General features: G+C 44.2%; 1 protein-coding gene across 1 annotated transcript in view; it reads left to right on the top strand.

Moving 5' to 3' along the window:
- MATN1 (matrilin 1) overlaps nt 1-19,380 on the top strand; it is a 38,709-nt gene extending 19,329 nt beyond the window's left edge. The window contains 6 exon segments of the mRNA XM_090057389.1: nt 6,543-6,668; nt 9,197-9,610; nt 12,764-12,810; nt 12,812-12,917; nt 16,579-16,659; nt 17,963-19,380. Of these exon segments, the coding sequence (XP_089913515.1) occupies nt 6,543-6,668; nt 9,197-9,610; nt 12,764-12,810; nt 12,812-12,917; nt 16,579-16,659; nt 17,963-18,012 (824 nt within the window). The 3' untranslated portion in view covers nt 18,013-19,380.
- The last annotated feature ends 672 nt before the right edge of the window (nt 19,381-20,052 follow it).

Below are 20,052 nucleotides of genomic sequence, written 5' to 3'. Positions count from 1 at the left end.
TTAAAGCACACGCGGAGACACCCCACCTAGGAATACAGGCATCCTACTTACAAAGAAATCTACACAGCCACAAATGGCCTCAGACTCTTCCTGTTGCTATAATGGCTCCAGACTTCACTTATGAAAAGGTTCAAGCCCAAATACCAAATCAAATATGTCCAACTCCCATTAAAATCAGTCAGTAGGAGTTAGGCATCTAATTAAGGATCTGGGCCTATGTGTCTGAACCTGGACTAGGCACACTCTGACCACAGAACCTCAACCTCAGCTGTAGGTGCATAGCAGAGTGGTTACCAGTGTGATTCTGTATCTTTTCAAGAGTGACAAACAAGGGACTAAACATACATTGGTCTTTCCTAAAAAATATTCCTTGAATGCATAAGCTAAATGCAGAAGGACAGAAGTAGAAGGGAGATCAGTTGGAATTGTGTCTGTTCCCAGCTGGCAACAGGGTCAATGACAAATGGGTATGAAACAAGTTAGCGTTTTGGATCTGTCTGGTTTTCCCTCCTATACGAGCAAATACACAAACTCAATGAAGGAAGGTAGAGAGATAGGCAGGTTGCCTTGTGACAAAGCCTTTGCAATATAAATTCCCACCGCCTGTCACACAGGCCCAGCCTGCCTTCCCCTCAAGATTCAAGCCAGCAAACTCAGGGGTGTTTCACAGTCAGCCAGCCCTGATTGGCCAGTGTGGCCCTGCCCCCACACCAACTAGCTGTTGTCAGTTCTGGTGATTGGGGGATGAGGGCAGGGAACAGAGCCCCCTTGACATGTGGGTTCCTCCCAGGTGTCTGGCTTGGCCAGTACACAGCCCCCCCAAGACCTATGTAGCAGGGGGCTCCATTCCCCCCACACCAGGTCCCCAGCCTCCTGATGGTTGCAGCTCAGAGCTGTGCACTGCTTTTCACTGTGCCAAGAACTGGGGGTGGGGGGGGAAAGAGCCCCCTGCTACATGGGTCTGACCCAGCACCCCCCCAAGACCTGAGTCAGCAACCCACATGCCAAGGGGTCTCTGTTCGCTGCTCCCATCCCCCAACAGCCGGGGTGGTGGGGCAGGGCCACCTTGGCCAATCAAGGGTGGCTGGCTGCTTGGCTGGGGTTGACACCAAACTCTGGGGCAAAGCATCCACGGCAGAAGATAGGCGGGTGATCCAGGCTGACCTGGACAAGTTCAGCAAATGGGCGGACGAGAACCTGATGGTGTTTAACACCAAAAAATGCAAGGTTCTCCACCTTGGGAGGAAAAACCTGCAGCATCCTTATAGGCTCTGCAGTGCTACGTTGGATAGCACTACAGAAGAAAGAGACTTGCGGGTCATCATTGACCACAAGATGAACATGAGCCTGCAATGCGATGCTGCGGCTAGTAAAGAGACCAAAATGCTGGTGTGCATCCATAGATGCTTCTCAAGCAAATCCCGGGACGTCATTCTCCCCTTGTACTCGGCCTTGGTGAGGCCGCAGCTGGAGTACAGCGTCCAGTTTTGGGCTCCACAATTCAAAAAGGATGTGGAGAAGCTTGAGAGAGTCCAGAGGAGAGCCACGCGCATGATCAGAGGTCAGGAAAACAGATCTTATGATGACAGGCTGAGAGCCATGGGACTCTTTAGCCTGGAAAAGCGTAGGCTCTGGGTGATCTGATGGCCACCTATAAGTTTATCAGGGGTGACCACCAGGATCTGGGGGAACGTCTGTTCACCAGAGCGCCCCAAGGGATGACTAGGTCGAACGGTCACAAACTCCTGCAAGACCGTTTCAGGCTGGACATAAGGAAGAATTTCTTTACTGTCCGAGCCCCCAAGGTCTGGAACAGTCTGCCAGCGGAGGTGGTTCAAGCACCTACACTGAACACCTTCAAGAGTAAATTGGATGCTTATCTTGCTGGGATCCTATGACCCCAGCTGACTTCCTGCCCTTTGGGCAGGGGGCTGGACTCGATGATCTCCTGAGGTCCCTTCCAGCCCTAATGTCTATGAAATCTATGAAATCTATGTCTATGAAATCAAAGGTGGCTGGCTGCTTGGCTGGGGTTGGCTGGACTCTGCTTTCTTTGGGAGCCTGCAGGCATGAAGGAGGGTCCCCAGCCTGCTGGCCTCAGCCAGTGCAGGCAGGCTCTGAGCGCCTTCCACCGAACAGCAAATGTCTGTTCTGTTCACTCCTGTCCGAATCTAGAGCACTTTCAATAAAGTGCGATACTTAGAGTACTTCTGCCTCCAGCTTTTTGAATGTCTGTACTTAGCCATAGATTACATAGGTGTAATTTAGTAGATTCTGGTTTATGTTAAATAAAAACAAGTAAATTCCTGGTCCTTATGGTGGCTGAGGTTTGTAAACGAGACCCAGGTGCACCATAGTGGCTCAGAAACCAGAAGGCAATGAAAATAAAAGTTAAATTTATTATTAAAATAAATCTTGATAAGTTCTACGCTTATCTTGTGACTTCAGGGAGTGTGATGCAAGATTCTTATTGGCAATACTGTAATCAAAAATCATGATTAAACAAAAGCTGGTCTTGTTGCTTTGAGAGAAGCTGAACCCCCCATTTATATAATATCCTATTGTTACTTCACTATTCTTCAAGTGCTTCAGTTACCTCCCTCTCCCCCAACCCAAAAAAACTTGTAGACAAGGAGAAAGCCTAGGGATCTACATGGGTTTGTGGAAACATTGCTTCCATTCCCAGATAAGCTGTTGACCTACCAAGTAACCTGGGGCAAGACATTTCCAGGCTCTGTTTCCCCTTCCTCTGTGTTTGTCTACTTCAGCTGTAACTACTTTAGAGCAGAGTTTGTCACATGTGTTTACAGTGTCTAATACACTGATGATCCTTGGAGCAACTGTAATACAGCTAATAAGACTCTGAGTCTCTTGCAAACTCATGGTCACACCTACAAGTAACACTGAACCAAGCAGAAGGGCTTTGCCATTTTAAAATAAACCTACAAGACTGAAGAAAGAGGCTCATAAATATTTGTTTTCTAGGTTAAATAAATGGGCCATGGGGCCTCAGATACCACTTTGCTAAGACACAGCTATGTAGCAACAGTTTTTAAGAGGTGTGACAAAATACAGTCCCAACAGACAGACGCTAGTAAACAGAGAATTGAGAGAGACACTGGCCATGTCTACAAATACATTTAACTGCAGGGTAGACTAATTGGCTACAGAGTAATCATCACCATCTACATGTGCAATGATGTTAGGCTACAGTAAACTAATTAATGCTGAAATTACACCAAGGTAATTTACTGCGATTAAACTCACATGTAAATGCTGGCCACATGTGTAAATTGTGCCCCGTCAGCCCAGCCAGCAGGGGGCCAGACTTCTACCTGCTGCCTAGCCATAAAGCTCTGGACTTTCAGCACCCTCATGTCCTACTCAACCACTCTGCCACCCGACGCTGCCATCCCGAGCCTGGAGCTGACCCCCGGCACCGCTTGCCAACCTGGGCCTGCTCTTCCCCAGCTCAAATGGCTGCCATCCCAGGTGCACATATAGATGCTGTACCCTGGTGTAGTTTACTGCAGCTAAGACAGCTCCAGAGTGTATTGCTTTGCATTAATTGCATGTGTAGCTGCACTCACTAGGTGCATCTAGATGTGCAATTAATGCAAATGAAACTCCGGCACAATTTGAGCTGGAGTAAACTACTCCAGACATCACCATCTACATGTGCATTTAAGCACAGTAATTTACTCTGCCATCGGATAGTACTTGTGTCTCACTGTACTATCTGACAGCACAGTAAATTAATCTATGCCAACCTAATTGCCATGCATGTGTAGATGACGATGCTTTACTGCTCAGCAAATTAATCTACTGCATGGTAAAGTACACATGTAAATAAGCCCACTGAGACCAATTCCTTTAGAAGGTGTAAAATTTCATGATTTAACTTTTTCTGCTGAAAATGCTGATTGGTAACTAAGAGTGATGTGATAGGAAGTCTATGTAAGACTCAGATCAGTACTGAGATGAGGAGACATACATCTTATGCTCCAATATAAATATCCACATGGGAGAGGTGCAACATACAAAGAGAATGGGTGCCAAAGTGAAATGCTAAGGTGAAAACCTTGGTTCATTTTAGTTAAGAGCGGTTTTGACATTGACTTCAATGGAGTCAGAATATCAACAGCCATTGAAAGTTAAAAAAACAAAACAAAACAAAGCAGGCATGGTTTATTTCCACCTCTCTCCGTCTCATTTTCTCCATTAGTAACACATAGATGATGATACTTTTCCATCTTTATGGGAACAATGTCTGGTCAATCATCAGTTGGCCAAATGGATCATAAGTGTCATTAAGCAAAATTGCCATATGAACACATCAGCAGTTGTATCTGAAATTATCCATTGAAAAACAGGTACATGGCTAATAAGACCAGAGAAAAATATTCAGCAATGTCTGAACATCAGTGATCAACAAAAAAACCGACCTATGAGAGGGTGGTAAACCATCAAATGTCTTTATAAACTTTCCCAGCCATGGAATTCTTAGCATAATAAACTGGCATTAGGCATATACAACATTTAGGGCCTCTTCTGAGGACACAAGTGAGACTTAAATGGCACATAAAATGGATGCAGACAGAAGTGGCAATTTTTGCCTGATAGAAAGTGGTCTATAGCCATAACCAAACAGAAGTGCATGGCTGCATACTGCTTCAAAAATGGCTGATTGCATGAAAATCTGAACCCTCATTGAATGCATTAGGGTTTCAGATGAAGATGTTTCAAAACAATGTCTTCTGTAACTTGTGTCTGCCCATTTGCCAGCCTCTGAGCTGTTTTCAGAATGGGAGGGGGAAAAGGGAGGGGAGGGAGTTTGGGCTGGGGTTTTTTCAGTCCAGATGGATGGTGCAGCTGGGGTATTGAAGCCCCCGCCCAAAATGGGGGACTCCTATTCACCCAACCACCCTCCAGCGCTGGCTGGGGAACCCCTGGAATGAGCTCCCTCTGCTCCCTTTCTCCCCTCCCATTCTGAAAACATGGAGGAGGGGGTCATTGCTCTGGGAAGCTGGCTGCAGGCTCATAGCAGCTAGATTTCCCTCCTCCCTGGACCTAACAGTGAACTTCTGTTTGGTCCAGGGAGTTGTTGTAACTCAGAACACTTCCTGCGAAGACTTCTGTGTTGCAGCAGGGAGCTGCACTTCAGTCTGCACAGGCATAATTATTGCCTGCAACATCCATACAGGGCTCAGTTTCACTCCTGCTGACTTTTTTCCATTTTGGGCATGTGCCAATTGATTTATTATTGTAGTGTTGCTTGCAACTGCTAGGAGTTAGCTTTGTATTATTTAGAGCAATCAGAAAGCTTGAGTATAGTCTCTGTCTCAGTACGTATGTGTATGTATACTGACACTTACATACACATCCATATGTAAGTCCACATGTATACATGAAGCAGACCAGATCCAAATTCCAGTGAGGTCAATAAAAAGACCGCTGGTCTCTTCAGTGGACTTTGAACCAGAGCCATATTTGCCTATATCCAGGCAAATCCTGACATTATTTCCCCGCAAAAACTCCCTTTTTTTGTGCATGAATTTGTTTCTAGCAAGTCTGTCTTACTTTTAAGTTTGATTTTGCTGCCACTCATGAACTTTGGCCTGGTTTTAAGAGAGGCTGAGCTTCACTAATGCATGTTGACTTCAGATCAAGATGTTTTTGCTCAGCATCAGACTCCAATTGAATTCAAATGGCTGAAATGTTTGCAAAGAGCAAATCTGAGTGCTGTACATACTTTTGTAAGCTGAATTTAATGTTTGCCTGCATGCTAAACTAAGCTGTGAATGGAAACAATGCCTTGTGATTCTTCTGACTAATCACAATTTACCCACACACTGGAAAAGCAAATGCTGGCTAGTCCCAGGAAGACGTTCATGATCTAAACAGTTACAAAAGCACAAGAATTAGCAGTCAGTAATTTCAGATAATGAAGTAAATACTGGCCTGCTTCTACAAACAGTAGGGGCCAGTATTGGTCCCAGGGGCTGGGGTACTGGAGTCTGAGTCTGGAGATCTGGGCTGCATTTGAGGACTTACCAGTGAGTTATGTGACTTATTCATGTTGCTTCTTCCTCAGTGCTTCAACTTCCCAATCTAGAAAATATTATGTTTTAATCTGGACTCTGACAATTAATGTAATGCTTAAAGCAGTAGCTCATCAGGGACAGGATAACCAAGCACGCTGTTTTGGAACGATGATATTTAAGTGGATAAGAGAGAGGGCTGTTTTGTAAGAGAGACACATTTCCAAACGTAACAGGGATACCTTACTTTTTTGGGTGCTCGGCTTGAAACACCACATTTTGCTTTAAGAGCTGCAGAAGAAAAGAATCAAGTTTTATTAAATGGGGGTTTATTATTCATTCACTTTTAGTGTATAGAGGGGGAAGACAATGAAGAATATGTGCTCTACATGGTTCTTGCAGACAGAGGAAGACAAACCTAGTGCAGACTTGGGTTTGAGCTCCATTTGACACTTCCACACTGAGATTCAACATAATTTTAATCTACCTCATTTCTTACAGTGGTGTCAGATCTGTGTGCCACGGGAGATCACGACTGTGAGCAGATCTGTGTCAGCACGCCAGGGTCCTACAAGTGTGCTTGTAAAGAAGGCTTCACCCTGAACCGTGATGGGAAAACCTGCAGTGGTAAATAATATTTTCAAGCCTGGCATGAAGTTGAGTGTGAGCATTATGACAGGGAGCTGGATTATTCCACCAGCAACACTGCCCTGCTCAGAAAAGTGATAGGATGAAAGCATAGCAGAATGACGGTACCTACATCTCATACTACAGGTTGCTCACCACTGAGAATCAGAAGAGTAGCTCTCCCATCGCAGAGCCAGATCTAAAATCCATTGAAGTAATTCCTAAGATTAGGCTCTTAGACTGATGGTCCCAAGATCTCAGGTCTGACTAGCCTGTTGGTCTGAGCCTTAGATTTAGGTGCCAGAACTAATGAAGCAAGAGACTCATTTGGGATTCTCTGCTGAAAATGTATGGGATTGGGAGGTGCAAGAGTCCAAGGTTTAGGTAAGCATTTGTTTGCCTCTTGTTTCTAAATTAAACACTTTTTTATGGGGCATGATGTCAAAAAACACTGTACCAAATTCAAAAATAAAAGGTAGTGAGTGGCAGGAGGATGCAGCAAGCCAAGAACTGTGGCCAAAGGCCCAAACAGGAAATGTTTCAGTAAAACTGCTTTCTGTCTTACCTGATGGAGGAAAATCCTGCCCTGTTCAGCTCTTCTCACTGCACAGGACAGCCACACAATAAGCCATACCATTGAGTTTCCAGAATGGTGTGAAGCAATGATTTTTCAATTCATTTAGTTTTGAAAACTAATTTTAAAATTAATTTTGAGTTGACTTAAAGGGAAACCTTTTTTGAAATTGTTGGCAAACCAAAATATTGCTTTGGATTTGTAAAAAAGTTACTCTGCTTTGACTGTTGTTTAATGTTTCCTTTCGAAATACAATATAAGGAATTTTGAAACCAAAAGGGTTTTTTGAATTTCAAAATTAAAATCTTCCATTTAAAATATTTGGAAATCTTCTTGTTTTTATTTTTTGCTCACTGGCACAACATTTGTAGTTTCAAAAAAAAAAATGTAAATGTTGAGCTAAAAATTCTCTCCAGACATAGTTGAGGGTATAAACTTCGTAAAGGTGGCATTGAGCATCCACCACATGGGTAATGTCATTCCAGACTTCTGCCCAAACTACCTGAACCTTCCTACCTATATGTTCTGCTTCAAAGTATTTGATCTCTTTGCCTTTCAGCACAAACCCTATCCCAGGGGCGGGCAATTATTTTGGGTGGAGGGCCGCTTACTGAGTATTGGCAAGCCACTGAGGGCCGCGCAGCCAGGGGCAGATAAATGTTAATTTTCTCAATTTTTAGGGGCCCTGCGGGCCTAACAGAATGGCCTGGTGGGCTGCATCTGGCCCGCAGGCTGCCTTTTGCCCACCCCTGCCCTATCCCTGCTTGGGTGGCCATGATGAGCTGTCTAAAATGACCTGCCAAAGAAACATGAGAAGGAGTCTCCCGGGGACTGCTTCCTATTAGATTTTGTGGGACAGGCACCGATTAGTTTTGGGGGGTCTCTGCCATTCAGGAAACAAAGAGACTTTCTGTACCAGTTTCAGTCACTTTATGGCCTCTAGGATTTCCAGCAGAGCAAAACATTTTGATATGTGGACTATATCCAAAGTTGCCTTTTTTTTTTCTTTATCCTGGCCATTGCCTGCTGGAACAAGAGATGTACTGAAATGGACTGGGGGCTGTGAACTCAGTCATCTGAAACAAGGAGACAGTCAGTAGCCAAGCTGGGAACAGAACCCAGCTCTTAAACCTACCTCTGGCTGTATCAGTGCAACCTTCATTGCCGAGCCGAGGAAAAAACATTTGGCCACAGGAATTCTGCCTAACCCTGACCTCCTAGGATCTAATCACTCCCTCACAAAAGATGCATTTTGTGAGTCAAGGTTTGGGGAAGTCCCATGACACCAATAGAAATTAAACCTATGACGCCCATCATTAAAATTCCCTAGTGCTTACAAATTAAAATGTTCTTGTGCCATGCATTACCCTAAGCTCAAATCGCCCGCCTCATACAAAGCCTAGGACGACACTTTACAACACCTCCCAAGGTCAGTTAATACCACTCACTAAGATCCCGAGAGGATTAATGAATGAATATGGTAACAATACTTTGTGATATAGAGGTGAATGGCCCTGTGAGTCCATCTATGAAATTTAAGCCCTGTTAGTTTTAGAGTTAACTGAATGCTTGTAAACAAGATTTGCTTTTATCAGCTGCTCCCCCCCAGCCTCACTGTTTTTGCTAAAAGTTTCTGGTTACATACGCACACACATCTCTATCTAAAAACATTTAATAAAAATATGAGGCAAGGGGTAGCAGCTGATACAAGCAAATCTTGTTTGAAACACATGCTTCTCATTTTTGAAAACTGTTTTTTAAACTTCTTTTTGTAAAAATGACCACAACAACTTTTAAAAATGAGAAAATAAAAACATTAAAAACAGCTGTCTTTTTTTGACCAACCCGTTATATGTTGCCATTAATAAAGTCCTTCTGCAGCTAGCCGCCTGTCTAATTAATTGGGACCTGAGCTTCTCACATTCACCTTTTGCCCTCTCTCATTTCTTTCCAGCATGCAGTGGGGGTGGAGGAGCCGCCCTTGATCTTGTTTTCCTGATTGATGGCTCGAAGAGTGTACGACCAGAAAACTTTGAGCTGGTGAAGAAGTTCATCAACCAGATTGTGGACTCATTGGAAGTGTCAGATACACTTGCCCATGTTGGCCTGGTTCAATACTCTAGTTCGGTCAGGCAGGAGTTCCCTCTGGGGCGGTACAACAACAAGAAGGACATCAAGACAGCAGTGAAAAGGATGGCCTACATGGAGAAAGGAACCATGACAGGCCAAGCTCTGAAATACCTCGTTGACAATTCCTTTGCTGTCTCTAATGGAGCAAGGCCTGGTGTCCCCAAGGTGGGCATTGTCTTCACTGATGGACGGTCACAAGATTACATCACTGATGCTTCCAAGAAAGCGAAGGAGCTAGGTAGGCCCCCCAAATCCATGTGCTTGTTTTCTCTTTGGGTCAAATACTCTATCTGGTGCTGGTTCATCTATAGTTGTGATGAAGTCATAATGGTGCCACTGGATTGATAATCTCAGAAAACAAAGTCCTTCATTCATTATAAAACATGGGTAGCAATAGAGCCAAGTTTCCCATACTTTGCTTCTACTCTACCCAGAGGCATCTATACTGACCGAGAGCGTTTCTATTTTCTACATTCGGTGGGGTAGCTCGGGCTGGGAGTTGGACGGGGACATTCCATCTAATGTCTAATTCCATGTGTGGCATAAAAACCTCACCCTGTGGTTTTTCTTCCAAGTAAAACACCAGTCTCTCAGCTGAGGCTTTCAACAAAGGAGGCAATTAGTTTATGCAAGGATGGAGATGTTGCATGTGAACCTTTCAATTGTGTGTGAGCCTTTTCAACCCTCTTCCTTCTCCCGTCCTGGCCTTATATTTGTAATAAAACAGAGACATAGATAGCTATCTTAGTCTGAGTCAAGTAGAAGTCAGGGTAGATTTGAATATTACAAACTAACCAGCGTAGATATATATATGAAGCTCACTTCATCTGATATGCTATACACACACACACACACACACGCGCACATATTGACACACACACACACACACACACACACAAACATACACACACACACACACACACACACACACACATTTGGCTAGTCTATGTGGTTCAAATCTAGCCTGGCTTCTATTTGTAATAAAAGTAATTTTCATCATGACTCCCCTTCCCTAATAAGGAAAGAGAGAGCATCTCTGAGCTTGCGATGAGCAACGTGGCTTGGGTTGCACAGTCAGGTAGGACTATAGATCATGGCATCTCAGCATTAAGGACCATAAAAAGAAAAGAGCATCAAGGGAATAAACAAAATACTAGGGCTGTGCGAAGCTTCAGGTCCTGATTCGATATGGAGATTTGGCTGGATTCGGTGGCTGAATCTCCGAATTCAAATCGAATCAGAGGACCAATTAAAAGGTCCGAATTGATTCAAAGCTCTCCAAATCTTTGGATTTGAAAAAGATTTGGAGAGTTTATGATTCAGACAGTCCCTGGTGGCTGCAGCAGGGAGCTGCAGCCAGACTTGGTGCTGGTAAGTAGAAAAAGGGGAGGGGATCATGGAAGGACCCTGCCAGCCCCCAGCCCCTCCATGCTTTTCCAGCCCTCCTGACCCCTGCCCACTCCCCAGCCCCTCCACGGCTGCCCTACCCACCCCAGCTCTAAAAAAAAGCTCTGACACACCAGGTGCTGCTGGGTGGGAGGCGATCCCCACTTCCCTCCACTGTCGCATGCTGCATGAGGGGCTCTACACGAGTCCTCCCAATGCCCCCCCAATACCGTCAGCTCCCCCTTCCCCCATGGCTGCCTTGCCTGCTGCAGCTCCAGCCCTTTAAGAAAAAAAAAATAGAGAAAAGCCCCAGGATGCACCACCCCTGCAGCAGCCTTGGGGCTTCAGGGGGTTCATGGAAGAGCTGCCCACATTGCATGGGGCAGTGGGGGGCAGTGGGCACTGCCCCCCACCAGGAAGGAACTAGTAAGTGCGGGGGTTTTCTCATGGGTTTTTTTCTTAAAGGGCTGGAGCCATGGCAGGCAGGGCAGCCATGGGGGGACTGGGACAGAGGGGAGGCTTGGGGGGCTCATGGCAGAGCCCCCCATGCAGCGTGGGGCAGTGGGGATCGCCCCCACCTGGCAGCACCCAGTTAGTCGGGACTTTTTTTTCCCCAAGTGCTGGGAGCTGGGGCAGACAGGGCAACCATTGCCGGGCTGGGGGGATGGACCTGGCTGATCCAGCTGAATCGATTCGGGACAGTGATTCAAATCACCAGATTGAATCGCTGTCCCCTGAATCAGCCAAATCCAAAGTGAATACTAGCCGCTTTGCACAGACCTACAAAAAAGCATCACAGATTAAGGGACAAACTATTTTTTTGCAAGAAGATACAGGGAACCTTTTTCTTACGCCCCAACCCTTTATCCCGAATCCTTGCATACAACCAAACTATATAGTTACAAACCAGAACACCCATGTACAAGGACTTTGTGCCATCATTGACTCCAAGTTAAAACCCCCAATTGACCTGAAACAGAATTTAAGTGATGGTTGGGCCATGTGCTGCCCCCTTCCCACATGGGCAAGTTTCAGTAGAATACACTCAACCTCAACAAACCTTTGCTCTCAGGCACATGTGACGGGGGATAGGCAGGGAACCCCTTCTCCACTTCCAGTGAGGGTTTATAACTAAAATAAAAATAAACATTTAATAAATCTTGAAGCTTAAGTGTCTGGAGAGATGCCCTTCTGCTAGCCTACTAACGAGCAGATTCCTCGTATCCCTTCTTTACTGCATGAAACGGATGCAGCCCTTTTGGATCTGCTTGTGAATTGCTAAATCTTTCACCTCCTTGCATCATTTGTTATGACCACTGGACCTGTTTGAGGGCTGGGGTATAATAATAAAGATCAAACACAAGGGCACAAATAACTGACATTTCAGAAGCATGTTTATCATGCACATGGGGTGTAAAGCACAGAATGCATTAAGCTAGTATTTAAAAGCCTCATTCACATAATAGTAGTATGTGGATCACTGATTTATGTTGTATTTGCATTCTTTTTCTTTTCTCTATCACCAGTTGTTAAACAAGTACTTACAGGGGAAAAATACACAAGAGGCAATCTCAGATGTAAATCCAGAGCTGAGTTTTCCTAGCGTTACAGGGATTTTAGTTTGTAATTTTAGCTTTCTCTTGGCTTTCTGAGACAGCTTAAGAAGGGCTCTCACCATTTGCATGGCAAGTCTACAGGATGTGTGTTTTTTATTCAGTGGGCTGTAACAGCTTCCATTTCACATGATCCTGTAGCTGGGGAATTTGACAGCACTGTAACTGCATGTCCAGACAGCGTGGGTGTTCTCAAGTGATCTTCTTTGAACATGTGGTACTATTACAGCCACAGCTCCATACACTTGGGGGACACCCATGCTGAACATCCAAGGAGTGAGGCATATGTTGATTGTGGTAAAGGCAGGGAAGGATGTACAAGTTGGTTACATTTCTGCAGCTGTTCCAGGGCAGAACATGGCAGCAGGGTTAACAACCCTTGTTGTTTGCAGGGTTTAGGATGTTCGCTGTGGGAGTGGGCAATGCTGTGGAAGACGAACTTAAGGGAAATCGCTTCAGAGCCTGTGGCAGAGCATTACTTCTACACTGCTGATTTCAAAGCCATCAACAAGATTGGGAAGAAACTGCAAAAGAAAATCTGTGTTGGTGAGTAAGGAAAGAATGTGGGAGCCTACTTACAGTGATGGGAATTATATGCAAAAAGCCCTCATTCTATAAGCAGAGAAGCAAATAGGCACTTGGTCCATGAGATAGGACCAAGGCCAATAGGCACTTGGTCTACCTTCGCTTAAGTGCTGGAAATCTTCTCTCCCTTGCTTTCCACCCCAAGTGTGTATCCTACAGCTCTGTAGAGTCCCCAGACCGGCCATGTCAGCAGCCAAACTTTTTGTGTTGATCTATTCTTGTGTTTTTCTGAACCAGAGCAACCCTCTCTCTTGTGCTTTCAAATGTGCTTCTCTTTCTTTCTTTCATCCATGGCAGTCCTTCCCCTGAATGCATCAGAAGGTATCTAGAAGCACTGGGAGATATAGATATCACTTTGTTCCATGTAAGGTGTTTTTCCTGATCTACCGGGCCTCCTGAAAACCAAGGAGGCCGTTTTCCTTCAAAGAAGCACCAGGAAGATGCAGTATTTTGTGGCTCTGAGGAGGCCATTCCTCTTGTATGACTAATAATCATAAACAACTTTCCCAGCCAATAAAGGGGGGTCTCTGGGCAAAATTGTATCCAAGTTGTTTGGGGGGAATTATAAGTCAGTCCAAAACACGGAGCCTTTGAAGGGAAGAATAAACATGGGTTCCTGAAGAATGACTATAACTCTTGGTATCATCCCCTTAACTCAGCAGACCCCACGGTACTGCAGTGAACAAATGGCTGGGCTTCCAGATGTTTGAGCAATGTAGTATTAGCTCTCAATATATTAGAAAGCTACAATGAAAGGCTCTTCCTAACACTGTAACAACTTGGCATTTTCTTTCCAAAACCAGTTGTATAGGCCTATGTTGATTTATACTACTACTAGGAAAATATGTTTTCATTGGTATAGAGACCTAGTGAGCACAAAGCCGTGAATAAACTGGTTCAAACCCAGGGATCTCTACCGAGGTACAGTCTACAACAGGGGCGGGCAGTTATTTTGGGTGGAGGGCTGCTGACTGAGTTTGGCAAACCATGACAGGCAGCCAGGGGCAGATAAATATTAATTTTCTAAATTTTTCAGGGGCCCCGTGGGCCAGATAGAGTGGCCTGGTAGGCTGCATCTGGCCCGCGGGCCACATTTTGCCCACCCCTGGTCTACAAGCCCTGTGAAAGCCAGCGCCTCAGGGTGAGACATGATGTGCATTTGCAATATGCAGTAGCTGTACAGATGCTGTGCCGCTTGGGTTGTCCAGACTAATTCTTACTGTAGGGATTTATTTTTTATTGTTGCAGATGCAAAAATGCAGCCTTTCAAGTAACATTGTCACCTTCTTGCCAAAATGCAATGTAGTTCCTCTTGTAGTTCCTCTTGACAGATTAGCTGCAGCTGTTTCACTTCCCTTCTTATGTCATGGAAACAGGATAGCCCAGTGGTTAGGGCCACCAGTTTGCAGTCTGAAAGAACCACATTCAGGAGCCATGGGCTGACCTTTGAGCTACCTTCTGATTCCTAATGGCAGTTTGTTTGAGAACTGCACTTCTCTGATTATTAGAGACTTCACATTTCCAACCTACATGTATTCATGGCTACTTTATACCTCTTTGTTTTTGTGTCAATATTCTCATCTAGTTTGAACAGTCATTTGTTCTATTTTGTATTTTACTCCACTGATGTATTTATAGACAGCAATCATATCCCCCCTGGGCCTTTGTTCTGCCAGGCTAAACAAGTAAAGCTCTTTTAATCTTCTTCCATACGAACATTTTTCCATTTCTCTGATCCTCCTAGTAGCCCTCCTCTGCAGCTATTCAGTTTGATTTCATCTCTCTCAAATAGAAATGGCTCTTCCACTTAATCAGAATGATAAAGGTATGTTGGTAAATCATTAATGCAATATTAAAAGTTTACTAATACAGAGAGCTTGGCCTACATTACTAATGGAGCAAAACTCACTGCAGCTTTAACTATGGGACTGAAAATGGAACAAAGAAGAAAAGACATTTCCTATCCAGTTATGAAGGACACCTATTAGTTCTTGGGGTCCCAAGCTGAACTAATATTTAAATGTTTTTTTTTTAATATTTATTTCCCCCATGGTGTCACTACTAGCATGGGTGAGTGAAAACAGAGAGGAGAGGGACACTTCCACAGCTCCTTCCATCTCTCCCCTCCCAGTCATCTAGTATTTCATGAACCTAGCAGAGAAGTGTGCTGTGAGGAGAACGGGCTCAAGTCTTCAAGCTCCCTGAGAATGGCGAGAAGACATTTGAAAGGAGGTAGAGCATGAGATCCTTGCCTAAGCCACCATCTTGCATCCCATTTTACTTAGTTCCCCACACACTTTGTCCCTACCAGGGTTGTGTTCTGTCCATATTTTCCTAACAAAGGGAGGACTAATAGTGCATGTGAGATCCTCCAGGTTTGACAGACCAAAAAGCCTCCTGACACACACAGAGCACTGGCCTAGGTGAAGGTGCCCAGTGCAACTTCCTGCAGGAACCCTGCAGACATCATTTTTGTGTCCCTCACCATGTCATATCTCTCTCCGAGGCACTAGCTCTCCTAGGGCTTGTTGGTTCTGCATCAGCAAGGACATTCCTTCCATTTGCATCTGCTGACCTGGTGCAGAGTGAAAAGCTCACCGCTGAGGTTGCTCTGGCCTCCTTCTGGGGGGCTCTCAGACCCCCTGAAGACTGAGGGCTTGAGAGCAGGTGCTAGAAGCAAGCCTAGAGTGGCCATCCTGGTGAATGTCAAACTTAGGAGCATGCCAGCAGACACAGATGGGCTAGGCCTGGATGTCCTATCCTTCCTGGGACGCGCCTACTGAAGTGGTATGGATGAGCCCCTTGTAGTCTGAGTGAAGTAACTTGATGCAATCTCACCATTTGACTGTCTGCATGTAGATTTTCTGTTTGTAATACAACAGCTTTAAAATACTGCATGGAATCAAGCCCAAAGCTCAGGGAATGTTCTGTGGTATCCATGAGCAGAACCCACCATTTATTTTTTTCCTGAAAATCAGAAAAGACTTTTTTGCTTAACCATACTCTTAAAAGCTTACAAATATATCAGGGGTGAACATCCAGGGCTAGGTGAGCAGCTATTCACCAAACCTCCCTAGGGGGGAAACCAGGAACAATGGTCATAAACTCCTAGAAGATGATTTCAGACTGGATATAGGGAAAAGCTTCATGGCTTGTGTTACCAGACTCTGGAATAGACTCCCAGCAGGGGTGGTGCAGGCTCCTACCCTGGAAATCTTCAGAAGGACACAGTTGCACACCTTGCCGGGGTTATTTGCTGCAGCAGTCATTCCTGCCCAGAGCAGGGGGCTCAGACCTGATGATCTCATGAGGTCCCTTCCAGCCCTAAATGTCTGTGACTCTGTGAAGTACATATGACAGTCATTAATTTGATAAGTAAAACTGGAATATTCACAGTTCAGCATGTATAGAGCCAGAGAAGTCTGTAACCCTCTGTTTAATTTAAGGTTAAACAAAGCAATAGCCAGTCAGAGAATTTAGTAGGATATCTTGATTTCCTCCATGCTTGTAGCTGAAGAAAATGGGCATTACCCTATTTCAGTTGCCTCATGATTTAAGTTTTGACTCTTTGTTGTTCCATCTTATGTCTGATTCATCTTCACTTTTGTTCTCTGGTCCACAGAGGAAGACCCCTGTGAATGTAAAGCCATTGTGAAGTTCCAGACAAAAGTAGAAGACCTCATAAAGTCATTGCAGCGGAAATATATCCTTTGGAAGCTGACCATGTCCAGAACATACAGGGTTGGGTTGCATTTTGTGGAGATAGCAAATTAGCAAGCCTCCTGACCAGAGAGAGGGTTTAACTGGGAGACTGTAGGCTTCAACACACTTGAGTTCTGTACAGACGCGTAACAAAAGGAGACAATCCCTGCCCTACATAGCTCAACATCTGCATGTCTGACAGGACACAGGAAGAGAACAAGTCAAACAAATTGGGCAGATAAGGGTGAGCCCAAAAGTAGCATTTGCTGTTCAAGTGTCAGCCGGTATGACTTGCAGGCACTTCAAAATAGATAAGCTTTAAGGTGGGATTTAAAGGAGGATACAGTGGAAGCTTTGTGGTTATTGCCAAAGAGTTTACTCCAAGCATGTAAGGTAAGATTTGCTGTCTGTTTAAGATCCAGATGCTATCAGGATCTTATGTAATTACTCAGTTACTCATATAATTGATTCCTGCACCTGCTCACACAATGACAAGGCTACTGGTAATATCTGTGAGAGCACAAGGGTTATGCATTGTGCTTTAGAGGTTCTTCAATATACCCAGCAAGGTCATAATGAGCCAATGACAAAAGGAGAAGCAAGCAAAAGTCAAGTAGAAAATAAGACATAACATTTTCATGGTAAGTAAAGGTAATTAATGAACCACTGGGAGAGCTCACCAAAGAATGAGTTACATTCTCCATCACTTGGAGTCACTGGGTTGTCAAGATCGAATGCCCTTTTAAAAAATACTCAGGATAACCTCAAGACACTAGATTCCACAATGTCACTTACAACGTAAACCATCCCTTCGTTTGGTATAATGTGGCTGAAATTTTATGGCTCACATTATGCAGGGGGTCAAACTAAATTGGTGTTTCTGAACCTGTGGGTCATAGCCCCCTGCGGGTCATAAAAGAGAATCAGGAAAATTTCGTGGCATTGAAAATTGCATTGCAATCTAAATCAAAGAAAATCTTTTTCCAACACTCTGCACGTCCTTACAGTTCAAGGTCAAGCATTCTCCGTCAATCTCTTGAAAAACACTACAAATCATGGCTACATTTTTACTCTTACCTTACATTGAAAGGAAAGAGCTGGTCTTTTACTTCAAATAGGAAGTCATCAATCTGGAAAGGGTGAGAAATTCAGGGTTAGATTATCATAGTGGTCCTTTCTGTCCTTAAATGATGAGCCAGATCCTGAGCAGAGGGGATAGTACTATTGTCTTTGATTTTTGACAACTTAGTTATGATCCCTGCATCCCTGAAACATGACATTCATTTTCCTTAATTCTTATTCACTGGAAGCCGTGACAAAAAGGATCGCAGCCCTGGAAAACAAGATTGTCTAAGAACCCAAAGCACTATTATTTTTCTCCTTCTCTTTCCTAACACAATGTAATGGTACCAGGAAACCTTCATTTATACGGAGGAACAGCTCAGTTGCAGTGCTACATCCAGCTTTCTATATTAAAAAAAAAAATCTAGCTGCATTCTTCTGAAAAGGAAAGATTATAATGGTAGAGCAGACATCATATTAACGGGCAAAGCACTGAGAGTCACTGTATGCAAAACTTGTTTATGTCCTTGCATCCTATAGTGTGCATATATAAAAACCTGGAAAGATTTTTTTTTAATCTAAAGCTTAATATATATATATATATATATATATATTTGTTAATATGTACTTGATTTTATGAGTTCTGTGAATCCTTGCTGTGTTCTTCTGCAACTTTTGTTTCTCTGCTTTTGATAATTTAGTTTAAGAATCAAACAGGATTGAAACAGATCAGATCCTGAGTATGAACAAAATAAAACAGAAGATCTAAATATCTTGGCAAACATAAAATGCATATATTGTTAAACAGGTGAAACAAAGAAGTGGTTGCTGAGTGTGGCATTGGAGGTGTGCTAGAATAGGACATTCCGTGCCATTTCATATAGCTACTCCACAGCAGCAGAAGAAAGAAAGCTCAGTTCTTCTGGCCAGCCAATATCCTCAAAATGCTTTAGCTAGCCAGCACCTGTCCTATGTTTAATATCCATGGCAAAACCCTGATATGCACAATGAGACCCTGCCCCTACATGGCTTCACACAAGGCAATGCTAGCAGCACCGACTGGTACCTGCCGCTACCTGACTGTTCAGCTCTCTAGTTTACTCCATCATTGTTCTCAAAACTATACTTTGAAAGGAAACTTTATCACAATCTCAGATAAACCCAAAGTGCAGAAAGCTTCTTTCAGGGACATTGTCAAGAAATTCAGTGGCATCGTTGTTGTGGTGCCTTCTCTGCACAGAGCTCACTGGCTTTCTCCTCACCTGGAGGCATTGCTTAAGCTGATCAGCTCATCTCATCATGTCAGACTTTAGACCCATCACTGTTACCCTCCCTGGTCATGAAAATCCAATCAGTACAAAGCAGCAGCATGGTCGAGAGGCATCTAACATTGCTTGCCACGAAGAGCCCTAGTCTCCATGGAAGATGGTGCTAAGCAGCCAGTCACAAAGATGCATGCTGTGTTATGCATGTCACCACTGTGCCCCTCCAAATGTGAGCATGAGTGGTTGGGTTTGGATATTTTTTTGTATCAGAATATTTATACTTGAGTGTATGTAAAAGCCTGTTCAGAATAACTTGGCTTATTCAAAAATGTCAGCATAGAAGATGTTTTTGGATGGAGGAAATACATTAAAAGTTCTCTGAAAACTTTGAAAAAGCATTTGATATTCATTTTATTACTTATACTACTGTGTATTTCTTTAGTACATAAAGAAAAGGGCACCCCTTGACTTCCGTCCACTTTGTAGGCAAAAGCATTACTGGGAAGACAAAAAAGATATGATTAATAAATGATTCAAACAATTGTTCAAAAGAAAACCTGACTCACAAGAGGGGAAAAAAAGTACCTGAAGATACAAATAGAAGGGAGAGACCTTTAAGGTTGTGTTTTCTACCTCTTGCAAGATTGTATACTACAAAGCATTGTTTATTAGGCCTGTGCAAAGTGACTAGTATTTGCTTCAGATTCGTCCGATTTGGTGATTTGAATCACTGTCCTGAAATGATTCGGTTGAATCCGATTCAGAGGTTCAGCTGCTGCTGAATCGCCCGAATCTCCAAATTGAACAGGCCCCATGTCCTGCCCACTCTACCAGCCCTGTCAATGGCTTCCTGGCCCAGCCCCAGCCCCAGCCCCAGCCCCAGCCCAAGCCCCAGCTCCCGGCTGTTAAAAAAATAAAATAAAAAAAAGCCCTGCACTCACTGGCTCCTGCAAGGCCAGGTGGGAGTGGGGGGAGCGATCCCCACTGCCTTGCACTGCATGGGAGGCTCTGCCACAAGCCCCCCAAAGCCCTGATGGCTGCTGCAGCAGCTCGTGATTGGGGGCTTT

This window comes from Crocodylus siamensis, chromosome 7 (genome assembly GCF_052110815.1).
Source record: "Crocodylus siamensis isolate JL-2025a chromosome 7, ASM5211081v1, whole genome shotgun sequence".
Classification (NCBI taxonomy): Eukaryota; Metazoa; Chordata; order Crocodylia; family Crocodylidae; genus Crocodylus; species Crocodylus siamensis.
The sequence above is the reverse complement of the archived record's forward strand: the minus strand, read 5'-3'. Positions and strand labels throughout refer to the sequence as shown.